This window comes from Phyllostomus discolor, chromosome 5 (assembly GCF_004126475.2).
Source record: "Phyllostomus discolor isolate MPI-MPIP mPhyDis1 chromosome 5, mPhyDis1.pri.v3, whole genome shotgun sequence".
NCBI classification, from domain to species: Eukaryota; Metazoa; Chordata; class Mammalia; order Chiroptera; family Phyllostomidae; genus Phyllostomus; species Phyllostomus discolor.
Genome location: NC_040907.2, coordinates 142,808,052 through 142,820,557, shown reverse-complemented (window position 1 = coordinate 142,820,557; position 12,506 = coordinate 142,808,052). Strand labels below are relative to the sequence as shown.

The following is a 12,506-nucleotide window of genomic DNA, read 5'->3' as shown; positions in this document are numbered from 1 at the left end:
TACTTAGAAATGCCAGTAATTTCAAGGGATATAAGACAAAACATTTGAAATAGGGATTGGATTAGAAAATCTAGGATTTATTTGTGCCATCTTTTTAATCTTAGCAGTACTACTTTTGAGTTTTTTCATTGTAGGAGGAAAATGTTTCCATACTTCTTAAAAGCATTTCATGTTTATTGTAGATAATTGTGAAGACAAAATAAGCCAAAACAATACATTAAAGTTCCTACGTCTATCCTGGGCCAATACCAATTAATTTGAATTTTTTTACCAGGTATAACATTATATACATGCATGCTATCTTGTATGTTTTAAATCATTTTCTGTCCTACATTTTCCCACTTAATAGTGTTTTTGACATATTCTAATGTCATTTATCTATTTACCAGGGAAAGTGTGAGGAAAATAATGTCACCACATCATTAAGAGCACAAAGAATGCCAGATAATCTGGAAGTTAGGTCCAGAGCACATAGATTTTCTCCAAGATTCTATTGGGCCCTTCTCCAACCTCTCAGTACCAGATTCTTTACTTCTACTACATATGTTGGCATAAATGTATTTTAGGAAAGAAATGATAGTGAATGAGGTTTTTTAAATGTGCCCAATAATTTGCCAAGATTGTTATATCAGAATAATGTGTAAAAAAGCATAGTGAACCCTTTTCCTTATAATCTTTCATGAAGTTGTCAGCTTTAGGTTGAATAATTTCAAATTATATAAAGAGTAAATAATTTATTAATTTTTAACACTAAAACGTTTTCCTTCTAAGACTCCTTTCTACGAAACCGTTCAAGTTCTGACCATGAAGCTACAGCCATGATGAAAGCTCAGTTTATGAGTCTCTGGGACGGTTTGGACACAGATCACAGCTGTCAGGTATGTGAAGAAATGTGCCTTAAACTTGTTCCGTGGTGGTGGTGGTAATAGGAAATGTTTGGCTTTTTTTACAGACGCCTTCTTCATATGAAATTTATTTGAAAAAAACATGGTTTATATATATTTTCATTTATTTTGAGGGCTTCATGTTTATAAAATGTTAAGAGACTACCCTCAGTGCCTTAAACAAATGTAGCAGAAGAGAAAAACCCAGAGTGAAGTCTGTCCTTGGAATTTTTAGGACCATTATGCCAAGGAAGAGGAAGTGACCAGTGCGCTGGGATGTTTCTTTTGACTCTTGCCATAAGTTCTTACAGTTTTTACCTCGCGTTCCTGAGTACTTGTCTTATTGTTTATTTTACCACCTTAATTAAGTTACCGAAACATACACCTTCTCACTTCCTGTTAAGTGCACTTTCCTGTAGATGTCCAGTTTATATTAAAACAGTCTTCTGTCCTAGGCTTTGCCTCTCTTTGCTCCAGAGCCATGAAAAGCCAAAGTTAAGCACCATGGTGTTCCCCTCAGGGAAAACAGCTATTGTTACTCAGTTTACCTCTTTGGATTCTTGTTTTCACTTAATTTCTTCACCTGCGAATATTTCATACTTTCTTGCCGGATCAATAATTCATTTTAAAAGAACAATTTAAAAAAAAAAACTATCTGGCATGGTTTTTTTTTTTTGCCATATTGCCGAAAAATGGAAAGTTCTAGAACTGTTTTTTTTTTTCTTTTTATATCTCTTGGAAAAGTTTTGAAAAAGTTAACAATATTGTTTTGTTCTTTATAAGTATTTCTACTTTGTAATGTGTTTTTGCCATTTAAAAAAAGTATTTAGAATCACATTTGTGTTACTTCTAAAAAATGATTGCTTCAAACATTGTTTCTTTTCTATTCCCATGTGTTCTTCCTATATAGTACCAGTTTATTTATAATTCTTGTGTTTTTATACAAGGATTGATGCACCTTATTTACAATCCATGTGTTTTAAGTTCTTTTTCATGTTTTCTTTCCTTTGTTGTACTACAATCTAGGGAATTTCTTTACCTCTTCTAATTTGATAATTCTAAATCATTTGGCTCTCTTCTGCTATTTAACCCTTTCATTGTGTATTTATTTCAGTCATTAACTTTTTTAGTTCTAAAACCTCCTTAAGATTCTTTTTCAGATTGTCATATTCTTTTTCATGAGCTCCTCATGAAACTCATGTTTGCTACTGGATTAGAAACCTAGAGCCCTGGCATCAACTAGCTGTGTGACTTTGGCCAAATTGTATAATTCACTCTATCAGTAGAAGGAGTTAATATCTGTAAAAGGGGGTAAATATTATCCACCTCAGTATTATTGTAGGTTTTTAAGGAATTAATAGAAGTAAGGTGCTTATAACAATGCCTTGTATATATTTATTATAAAAATATTTGAATGTGATTTTTATTACGCCTTTATTCCTTTATACATATTAACATATTTTATAATCTATATTCAATAATTCTTTTTTTTAAGTTTTTATTTATTTTTAGATAGAGGGAGAGGGAAAGAGAGGGAGAGAAATGTCAGTGTGTGGTTGCCTCTTGTACACCCCCAACTGGGGACCCTGACCATAACCGAGGCATGTGCCCCAACTGGGAATCGAACCAGCAATCTTCCGGTTCATAGTCTAGCACTCAATCTACTGAGCCACACCAGCCAGGGCAATATTCAATAATTCTAATGTGGGGGATCTGAAATGGAGGCATAGGCGGTCGCACTGTACCTCCTTGCACAACCAAAACTAAGGACAACAAGAATTTACAAGCAAAAAACAACCAGAACAGAGAGAAATGAATCGAACGGAAGTCTGAATACCATACATGCAGTCCAGTAAGGAGGGGCAGAGTTGGAGGCCTGCAGAGAGGGGTCAAGGGGTACTGGCAGGAAAAATCAGTGGCTGGCAGACGCGCACAGGCAGGGCACAGACCGCAGTTGGCGGACCCCAGATGCTCAGGGGCAGCTGACGGACTGGTGGCCGACCCTGGGCGTGGGAGGCAATGAGCAGACCCAGTGAGGCACGCAAGGCAGCTGGCTGTCCCCAGCCGCACATTCACATGCAGACAAACTAAGTGAAAACAGGCAGTGCAACACAGACTGCGCAACCCAAGGACCCAACGCCGGGAAACAAAGCCTGAAGGCACCGATTGAAAACACCAATGGAAGTTGAGGCTAGGAGATTCTCTCAGCCTCACAGGAGGCTTCTTGGAGAAACCCACAGAGTCCGAGAGAGTGCATAAACCCACCCGCCCAGGAGCCAGCACCAGAGGGGACCAATTTGCTTGTGGGAAGCGGCAAGGGGGACTGGAGTCCTGGTGAGAGTGGACCCCGCCCTCACATACAATGTCACAACCCCGTGACTGAGGTTCCCCGCCCTGGTGAACACCTAAGGCTCTGCCCCTCATATGTAACAGGTGCAACCAGACCAAAGGAAAAAAATAAAATAAAAAAGATGGCTCAAACAGTTAAAAGCCCCAGAGCCAATTTTTTTAAGTGACTGAGAAATAGCCAACCTATCAGATGCATAGTTCAAAGCACTGGTGATCAGGATGCTCACAAAATTGGTTGAATTTGGTCATAAATTAGATAAACAAATGCAGACTACAATAAGTGAAATGAAGAAAAATGCACACGGAACCAATAGTGATGGAAAGAAAACTGGGTTTCAAATCAATGGAAGGGACCAGAAGGAGGAAAGGAACAACCAAACAGAAAAGAATGAAGAAACAAGAATTCAAAAAAAATGAGGAGAGGCTTAGGGGCCTCCAGGACACCTTTAAATGTTCCAATATCCAAATTATAGGGGTACCAGAAGGGGAAGAAGAAACACAACAAGTGGAAAAGTTATTTGAACAAATAATAAAGGAGAACTTCCCCAATATGGAAAGGGAAATAGACTTCCAGGAAGCTCAGAGAGTCCCAAAGAGGTTGGACCCAAGGAGGAACATGCCAAGGCACATCATGATTACATTATGCAAGATGAAAATGAAGGAGAGAATTCTAGAAGCAGCAAGAGATAAGGGGACAGTTATCTACAAAGGAGTTTCCATCAGAATGTCAGCTTATTTCTCAAAAGAGACCTTGCAGGCAAGAAGGGGCTGGAAAGAAGTATTCCAAGTCATGAAAAGCAAGGGCCTACCTCCAAGAACACTCTATCCAGCAAAGCTTTCGTTTAGAATGGAAGGGCAGATAAAGTACTTCTCAGATAAGGCCAGCTTAAAGGAGTTCACCATCACCAAGCCCTTATTATTTGAAATGTTAAAGGGACTTTTCTAAGAAAAAGAAGATAAAAAATATGAACAGTAAAAAAGACATCAAACTCACAGTAACAACCACAGCTAAAACAAAAGCAAACTAAGCAAACAACTAGAACAGGAACAGAACCACAGAAATGGAGATCACATGGAGGGTTAGCAACAGGGAAGTGGGAGGAGGAGAGAGGGGGGAAAAGATACAGAGAATAAGTAGCATAGACAATAGGTAGAAAATAGACAGGGGGAGGGCAGGAATGGTGTGGGAAATGTAGAAGTGAAAGAACTTATGACACATGGACATGAACTAAAGGGGGGGAAGTGGGTGGGAGGAGGTGGGCAGGGGGGAGGGGAGTGAAGGGGGAAAATGGGACAACTGTAATAGCATAATCAATAAAATATATTTAAAAAAATAATTCTAACGTGACTTTTTGTGTATCTGTCTCTGTCATTTGTTTGAGTTTATGGTGTTTATGTCCTAGAGTGTTTTGTGATTTCATGGGGGGAAAAATTGTATTTGGTAGAATAACTGTGTATGAATTTTTGGAACCTACGTTGAAGATTGGTATCTGTAAGAGGATTTTGTATTTGTCTTTTGCCAAATTTTTTCCCCAACACAAATAGGTAAATTTAGGCCCAAGATCCATGTGAACTGACCAAGAACCATGAAATCTCTGGGATTTCATGTGGGTGTATGTCTTTTTATATCTTTCTCAGAATCAAGGCTTGACTCTGCTGAATGAGTTTTCTAATATTTTGCCACTTTTCTCAGGCTGTTGTACTTCATGAGTACAGCTTTATGGAGGGTGTGCTCTTATCAGGCTCTCTGGCCTGTGCACACCCAACTCTCTAGGATCTGTACATTTTCATAATGTGGTCAGCTTCTACCCTTGCCTCCCTCCCTTATGCGTAGGCTTCATTACTGGCCTCAGCTTAATTCCTTTAGTTTTTTGCAGATTTGTTGATTAATTTATGAATTTTTAAAATACTTTATTATTTGCCTTGGCTGGTGTGGCTCAGTGGATTGAGTGCTGGCTTATAAACTGAAAGGTCACTGGTTGAATTCCCAGTCAGGGCACATGCCTGGGTTGCTAGCCAGGTCCCTTCCCCTCTGTCTCTAAATAAATAAGTAAGTAAGTAAATAAAATAATACTTCATTATATGTGTATGTTTTGGGGTCAGAGGGGTAAAGGATCTTCTATATCCACGACATTACCATAAATCAAAAGTAGTAAACATACTATTTTTAAGAGGAAAATAAAGCCACATGCCCTTCTTTATCACCTTTATGAAAATATAATTTCATTAAGGGAAAGTTGCCTTTAGTGTTTGTTAGATGATTAGAGAAGAAAGTATAACAGATAAACTTATACAACATTAATAGAAACTATTTTTATTAATAATTGGTTCTAGTAAGTCTCTTCATTGGGAGTAGTTTACAGGTTTCCTAAAACTAATATCCTCCTAAGCAACCGAATTTAAAGTACTTAGAAAATTGAATAGTTTAGGACATGTAAGAGAGAATAGTTTAATATTATATCCTATTCTATTACAGTTTTTTTTTTATGTTTTAGGTTTTATTTATTTATTTTTAGAGACAGGGAAAGGGAGGAAGAAGAGGAGGGGGAGAAACATCAATGGATAAGAGAAGGAAGCATCAATCAGTTGCCTCTCTTATGACCCCAACCAGGGACCTGGCCTGCGACCCAGCCAGGCATGTTCCCTGACCAGGAATCTTAACTGGCAACCCTTCCGTTTGTGGGACGGCACCCAACCCATTAAGCCACACCAGTCAGGGCAGATTATAATTTTAAAAGCGAAGGAAAAAGTGACAACTAGATGAAGTTCATATTCCAGAGCCACTATATTCAGAGCCCCATGGCATGGTTCTGATACAAAACAACCTGAAATTGAATTTCAGAACCATAGTTCCTCATCACACTAATAGTACTTACCGTACTAAATCTGTCATTATGACAGGTTTTTATTGGAGCAAATAAAGATGTTACTTTTTCATTAAACTCCAGCAACAATTTTTATTACCTTTTTTTTGTGTCAGGGGGGTTAGAATTGGCATTATTAATTTGAATAACAGTTTTAGACATATTCTTCTTTGATATGAACCAGTTAGTTTTTCTCTAAAATTGTCTGTTCTATTACTATAGATGGAGCCTGGTACCCCAGCAAGCTTTCTTGTATGTCTGCTAAGGCCACAAAGGAAACAAAAATAGTTGAATGGTTTATTAAACCTGTCACTGCTACTGGAAGTCTAAGTTAGCTGATGACATATTCTTCATCTTGACAGACATGAGACATAAAAGATAATAGTGTTTTAACATAGTCATAGACATAAAGTTTTAAGGCATAAATTTAGATCCAGTTATTTTAAATGTGAAATAATAAATGTTTATCTTGATATTTCATCATAAAGATTTTTAGAAGTCTCAACTAATACCTAAAAGGTACATTAATTTTGTTGCTTAAATACTAAAAAATTATGGTTGTTTCCCATTTTGAATTTTAGCTCATTTACACTAGATAAAGATAATATATATGTAAAGGTAACTTTTTTTTGCCTCTTAAAATCATTCCTTAAAATTTGCTTCTTGCGGCCCTGGCTGGCATAGCTCAGTGGATTGAGCGCGGGCTGCGAACCAAAGTGTCGCAGGTTCAATTCCCAGTCAGGGCACATGCCTGGGTTGCAGGCCACAGCCCCCAGCAACTGCACATTGATGTTTTTCTCTCTCTCTCTCTTTCTCCCTCCCTTCCCTCTCTAAAAATAAATAAAATCTAAAAAAATAAATAAAAATAAAAATAGCATAATATTTAAAAAAGAAAAAAAATTGCTTCTTGCCCTGGCTGGTATGGTTCAGTGGATTGAGTGCTGGCCTGCAAACCAAAAAGTGGCTATTTTGATTCCCAGTCAGGGCACATGCCTGGGTTGTGGGCCAGGTCCCCAGCTGGGGGCGTGCAAAAGGAAACCGATTGATACATCTCTCTCACATTGATGTTTCTCTCCCTCCCTGCCTTCCTTCCCTTCTCTCTAAAAGTAAATAAATAAAATCTTAAAAAAAATTGCTTCAAGTGAGACTGCAAGTAGTTTCACTCTTGATTTTTCATAACGAATATCTGTTATTATTCTATATGTATTCATTAGACCATGTTATGCTAGATTTATTTGGAGTTCTTGATCCTAATTTTAAGCATTCCATCTTCCATCCTGGGGAGGTCTTTGTTTTGTTTTAGGCTGTTCGTTTAGTTAGAATGTTTCTTAAAATACAGGCTGGTTCCAGTTTTTGTCAGGTACTGCCTCATCTGCAGTGCCTTTTGTGAGTCTCTACTGCCTAACACGGTCAGTCTTCAGTCTGCCTCCCTGTCACTTCGATTATCTCTTCTAACACTTACACTCTATTTCAAAATGTACTTATATTTAGCCTTTATCTTATGCAGTTTATTTGATCACTTTAAGACTTTTTTGGTTTTACATTAGTAGACTGTTTACTTATTAATTTTATGGAGTTGCAGATAGTCAATAAAGAAAACAGATAAGAGCATTAATATTTTGATTTTTTATGAACACTTAACACATTGTTTGCAGGTAGTTTTTATTGCACGCTCTACTACCAGTCAACGTAAAACGTATAAATACGTTTCCCGCATACAATGTGTTAACCCAAACACAAAATTGCATTGTAAAACTAACATTTTGTCAAATATGTATTTGTAATTATATTTTTCTCCCCTAGATGGCAACCTCTCACAGTTAATTGAAAGTAATTTGGCTCTTCAATATTATTAAATGTACAAGTAGAATATAAGATTTAATAGATCTTTCAACATGTTCTGGAATTAGGCTTCTGATTATTTCAGAAACCTAAGACCTCTTAGGCTAAAATAAAATCATATTAAAGAAATAAAACTTTCTATTAGAATACCAGTAAGTTTCATTTTGGATAGCTAATGATGTGTGCTGTTATTGGGTCATATAGAAATATCAACAGTAATGGTAATATTGAAGCCCTTCAGAAATAAACTTGTTTCTTATATCTTTGTATTGATTTTTCATCTCTACATCCTTTATAAATAAGTGACATTGACCCAGAGGTTGGTAGGGTCACCAGAATTTTGATTATTACTTTTATTCCTTTGCCCTTGGTTGAAGTTGTATTGCTTGAGGTTTTATTTGCATTAGAAGATGTCCTCTGTAGTGCTAATATATGCCGTGAGATGATGATGCGAAATGTAGAGGAAAAAGTACGTATCTGTTACTATTACCAGCATCCTCAGACTTCGGGGAAATGATTCTCTCCTTAATATCATCATCAAGGGGCTTGAAATATTCCCTTGTATGTATCCCTAAGCCATAACATAAGTGGCTTTCAATTATTCAGTGTGTAGCCATTGAGTAGCCATATTTTGCAAACTACAATAATTTAAAAAAAAAATCTGACAAGCTTTGTTCTCCCCTGATCTATTTAGGATTAACTTCGATTTGTATTTGTAAGTATTTGAGTAATAAATACTGGATTAATATCAGATTTCCTGTAGAAGATTAAATGCTACTTAATTTTCTGTATTTTCTAAGCCCTTTTAATAACAACTTAAAAGGAATATTATTGTTGGACTTAACACCTTTGTTTTCTTTATTTAGGTCATAGTGATGGGAGCTACTAATCGTCCTCAGGATCTGGACTCAGCTATCATGAGAAGAATGCCTACAAGATTTCATATCAACCAGCCTGTAAGTGGTTTTGGTGGATGTTATGAACAGTGAAATATTTACTTTTTTAAGGTCTTTACCTGTGATTTCAAGAAGGGAATGATTTTTTAAAAAGTAGTACTTATTTATGATGGGCAGGGAAGAAATGGGGCAAGAATCCACATAATTGCTTCTTCTACTTTCTTTCTTGCTTTTTCTTAATTCTTTTTTTCCCCCAAGATCAGTATTATTTGCTTCTCCTCAAAGTATATACTTGTGTTAAGATTGCCTAGACCACTTCAGGGGCTTTCTTTGGACTGTAGCAAGTTATCTGTGGAAGATACATACAAAAGCCTAAATTATAGTTTTGGTTTAGCATAGGATGAGATTGGGGGCTTTGGGGCCTGACAGGATAAACAGTTAGTATTTATTTGATTAATTATTGATGGTTGTAATCGGTGCTTTCCTTCGACAGGATTAATAATTAGCCAGTAGCTAAGTTATTACACTTTAACTTACTGGGAATGTGAGGGTGATACTGAACTAGTATTAACTTCTTTCAAGCATTCCTTTATTAGTAAAGAACTACCTTCAAGTAGATGGTTGTAGTTTATTAATACTCTGATCTTTACACAGAATACTCAGAACTTGAATTTTCTCTGCCTTTAGATAGAAGAAGAAAGAAAGAAAACATTGTTAGTAATAGAAGAGATGTGCTATACAATCAACATGTTACATGTATAGCTACGTAGACAAACTTCTAGGACTATTTCTGTCAAATTTTGAATTAAATATATTTACTTCAAATTCTGAAGTAAAAATATTGCAATTTATATACAACCTCCGGCTAAAAATGCTTTGTCCCACCTTATAATCTGCAGCTTAGGAGATCAGTTTGTGGAAGCAAACCTGTTCCCTGAAGATCCATGGTTGCGGCCTCTGTAAAATTACTCCAGTCTACTATTTGCTGTAGCTACAACCTCTGGTTCCTCTGAGAGTACACATATACTTAACCACTAACATTAGAAAGTTAACCTGAAAAATCAATGAAGAGAAATTTTTAAACTTGATGTAGGAGACTATACAATTTATTTTTTATGACTAACACTTATTGAGCATTAATATTTATCAGACACCACTGAAGTTCTGGTGACTGCAACATGGTCCCTGTCCATAAAAAACTCTGTGTTGCAGTGTAGTCAGAGTAAATAAGTAACATAAAATGTATTTTACAAAGGCATGTTTAAAGAACTGTGAGAACCTGAGATGATGATGAAAACTAATAATTCTGTCTGAGGAGTTTATCAAATTTACAGAATCCAGCTGAGTTTTGAAGGATGGTAGGAAATTAATAGGAAGTGAGGCAAGAAAAGGCTTTCCTGCCCAAATGGATAAAGGCAAGGAGGTGTGGAAGCTCATGTTTAGCTGCGATTCTGAGTAGTTCAGTTAGGACATCAAGGAAAGTAGATGATGAGATTGAACAGGTAGACTTCTGCCAGATTTAGATGAACTTGTTATGCTTCACACAAAAATTTTTATTTTATTTTGTTAATTAGACATCAGAACATTTTCACGGAAAATTAGTTTACCTCAGTTGTTTAAAGACAAAGAGTACATTGACAGAATCTTTGCCTGTAGTCCAACAGAAAACAAAGTAGATTACAGCAGTGTAGAACACAGGCCACACAGCCTGGAAGGTACATTTCACTAAAGTTTTAGTTTAATATTGTGAGTTATCAAAATAAGTTGTAAAAGGTTTAACAGATTTGTTGTAAATCTGAGTACTGTTGATGTAGAAACGGGGATTTTGTAATCCTCTTTTCATTTTGTTTTTAGAGAAGATGGTATTTTTTTTTAATTGCATAACTGTATGATGTCAAACTGTATGATTAACCTTAAAACTCCTCTCCAAGTTAAATATTTATTTTTAAATAAGTAGTTTTTGGTGATCACCTAATACACCAAATTCACCTTCATACTTAATATACTTAAGTTACAGAAACAGTGGAGTTTGATTTTGTTTTTCAGGTCATTTGATTTGATATTCATTGTAATTGGCTGTTTTTTCAATGGTTGTGGGAACAGGGACGACTTTAGCCATAATGGCTCTTAAAAGCATTTATACTTACTGTGTGTAACATATTGTGTAACAGCTTTTATTCTCTAGTGTATGAAGCATCATTGGGGGGAGCATACAAGAATATGAACAAGTGTACATTGACTCTAAATAAAAATTCACTCATGTAAATTAGTGAATATGGAAGTTAATATTGTTAAAGCAGAGGAACTGAAGGCACTGTTGCCATCTCTTCAATTCCTGGTAGAAATTTTATGGCAGTGGTGTTTTCAGAAGTTTCCTAAATGAAGGAAAGGGGTTTGCAGAGCAGTAGAGGAATGACATCGGTGGTCATAGGTATTCATCTACTCACTGAAGAAACACTGAAGGGCATGTTATCATCGCCCAGATGTTGTTCTGGGCGTTGGGGAGTCAGAATACGAAGACACAGTTGAGTAGGACAACCACAGGTAATTACGGTAGTCACTAGTTTCTGTAACCTCTGTCAGAGTTTCTGTCATTTCCTATAGCAATTGTCAGGTAGTTTGCAGGGAAGGAAGAAGAAACATTAGGAAACCTAGTCGATCCTTTATTTATTTATTTATTTATTTATTTATTTATTTTAAAAAGCTAACTGGAAATTATCCTGGTTTTAGGCTCTAAAACAAAGAGAAGCAATCCTGAAACTCATCTTGAAAAATGAAAATGTAAGTAGAAAATAATAATTTTTCCCATCCTATAAATACCATGTTTATGTTCATTAAATCATTTTAGAAATGAAAAAGTTGAGAATAATGGAACTTGGAACTTAAATCACAAAACTCTTGGCTGTCCATGTAACTTAATAACTATGGTATACTTGACCCAATTAAAGCTAACCTGCTTTTTAAAAAGCCATGTGTTTTCATATCTACAGATTAAAATCCTCTTTGACATTTTTCAGACTGTTTTTCAATTATATAAGATGTTCATTTTTGTACAGAAGTATGAGGGTTTTGTTTTTTATTTAATTATAGTATTTTTGAAGTTGGAATTTAGATTTTAAAAGATGTGGTAATCAAAATCTTCAGGAGTTTGTGTTTTAGGTTTTTAATCAGATTTAAAACCTTTTTCTCACTTGGAAATTAAAAATAGTGCCAACAATCACATATAATCATTTTGAGAATGTAAAGTAAATGCTGTATTTGAGATGCTTATAGGACCATGTAAGCATGCAGCTGGTGGTAGGTAATGTAAATAACTGCACACAAGTGCTGTTTTTTGAAGCTCTTTTAGAAGTTTGTTAGCTTATTCCAGCATTGCTCCCAGTATTCAAAACCTCTTTTTAACTTGGGAATTGCCTTCATAGTTGCCTATAGAAAACAGTTCTCATTACTTCATGGTTTATCTAATAGCTGTTATTTTTTTAAATTTTTTAAAAAAATCCTCACCCCAGGATATGCTTATTGATTTCAGAGAGAGAGAGTGAGCAAGACATTAGAGAGAAACATTAATCATTTGCTTCCCACATGCCCTCAAGTGGGGACAGAACCCCCAACCTACGTGTGTGCCCCGATCCAGTATTGAGTCTGCAACTTTTGCGTGCACAAGGTGATGC

General features: G+C 36.0%; 1 protein-coding gene across 1 annotated transcript in view; it reads left to right on the top strand.

The window, feature by feature from the left end:
* ATAD1 (ATPase family AAA domain containing 1) overlaps positions 1–12,506 on the top strand; it is a 39,839-nt gene that overhangs the window by 20,205 nt on the left and 7,128 nt on the right. The window contains exons 6-8 of the mRNA XM_036026956.1: positions 772–878; positions 8,806–8,895; positions 11,566–11,616. Coding sequence (XP_035882849.1) covers positions 772–878; positions 8,806–8,895; positions 11,566–11,616 — 248 coding nt within the window. The remainder of the gene's footprint in view (positions 1–771; positions 879–8,805; positions 8,896–11,565; positions 11,617–12,506) is intronic.